The sequence below is a fragment of the Austrofundulus limnaeus genome, unplaced genomic scaffold (assembly GCF_001266775.1).
Source record: "Austrofundulus limnaeus strain Quisiro unplaced genomic scaffold, Austrofundulus_limnaeus-1.0 Scaffold430, whole genome shotgun sequence".
Taxonomy (NCBI): domain Eukaryota; kingdom Metazoa; phylum Chordata; class Actinopteri; order Cyprinodontiformes; family Rivulidae; genus Austrofundulus; species Austrofundulus limnaeus.
In genome coordinates this window covers 131,285-132,872 of record NW_013952832.1, presented here as the reverse complement: position 1 = coordinate 132,872, position 1,588 = coordinate 131,285, and the positions used below count along the sequence as shown (strand labels likewise).

Sequence of the window (1,588 nt, the reverse complement as noted above, 5' to 3'; positions counted from 1 at the left end):
TCAGCATGGCTTCATAAAAACACTGCAGGATTTCTCAAACATGATGAATGAGTCAGAGCAAGGCTTTGGACATGTTTTTAATGAGAGTATAACATTATAACATGATATAAAACTCAAAAAAGTTGATTTTACATGATACTGCTCCTTTAAATACATTTTGTTGTGAACCTGAAATCTGTAGGAGGCAGAATAGTTGAATTTAGTCTCCTGGTGCTGCAGAGATCTTTATATTCGGTTTGGGTCAGATGTTTCAGCCCGTTCAGTTTTATCTATTTTCTGAACGATTACGTCACGCGATCTGTGACAAATAAGGTCTGAACTTACCAACTACAAGTTCCTCCACTTCCTCCTCTGTTTCTGGGTCAGACTCTGTTTCTGGGTCAGACTCTGGTTCTGGGTCAGACTCTGGTTCTGGGTCAGACTCTGGCTCTGGGTCAGACTCTGTTTCTGGGTCAGACTCTGATTCTGGGTCAGACTTTGATTCTGGGTCAGACTCTGGTTCTGGGTCAGACTCTGTTTCTGGGTCAGACTCTGGCTCTGGGTCAGACTCTGGCTCTAGGCTGGATGTATAAGTCTGTTGTTCCCATATTTTAATTAAATAGTAAATAAAACATTTCTATAAGCCTGAAAACATAACCCCCTCTGTCAAACTGGAGTGGACCGGTCTGGAAGCCGGAGGGGGCGGGGCTTGAAGTTTCTTAAAGAAACAGTAACAAAACCAGCTGCTTTGAGGCAAACAGCAGAAAAGTGGTGAAAGAGTGAAGTTAAAATAATAAGAAATTCAAACCAAAACTTGTAGTTTCACTTTATAAAGACGCCAACTTTTAAATGTGAAAATGAAGGATTTCAAAGCCCAACATGTCTACTTTAATAACAAATATAATACTGTATATTTTAAATGAATTAGTAACAGTTGAATAGATGTTCAAACAGGTGTGATGTTGTGGATGTTTTCAGCTAAAAGACACGCTGCAGTATTTTCCACAGACTTGAAGTAATTACCACTTCAATGAAAAAATCACCCAAAACTAAAGTTTTACATCTTTTAGTGAATAAAATGCTGCTAAAACAAAACCATGAAAACGGTTTAGAGGCCAGTTTGTTCTGGCTCAGTGACCTGCTCTCTGTCCAGGTGGTGTTTCTGTGCCTGCAGTACTTCCTGTATGGAATCTTCCTCCACCCTCTGTATGTCTGCAGGGTAAAAGCTCCGTTTAATCTACAGTTATTTTACATTCATCTCTTGATCCTCTGGTTTGTAGTGAACCTCTGTGTCACATGTCCTCTCAGGCCTGGCCATGTCCACATCCTGTCAACTGTTACGTGTCCAGACCTACAGAGAAGAACGTCTTCATCGTCTTCATGCTGGCCGTGTCGGCCGTCTCTCTGGTGCTGAGTGTGCTGGAGCTGCATCACCTGGCCTGGAGACACTGCTGCAGGTACTGGTCCTTATTACACAGTGTGTATACACTGCTGCAGGTACTGGTCCTTATTACACAGTGTGTATACACTGCTGCAGGTACTGGTCCTTATTACACAGTGTGTATACACTGCTGCAGGTACTGGTCCTTATTACACAGTGTATATACAC

General features: G+C 41.9%; 1 protein-coding gene across 1 annotated transcript in view; it reads left to right on the top strand.

Moving 5' to 3' along the window:
- Positions 1–1,588, top strand: part of LOC106529254 (gap junction alpha-5 protein) — a gene marked incomplete in the record, with an annotated part of 30,416 nt that overhangs the window by 23,233 nt on the left and 5,595 nt on the right. The window contains 2 exon segments of the mRNA XM_014024609.1: positions 1,133–1,198; positions 1,288–1,436. Coding sequence (XP_013880063.1) covers positions 1,133–1,198; positions 1,288–1,436 — 215 coding nt within the window.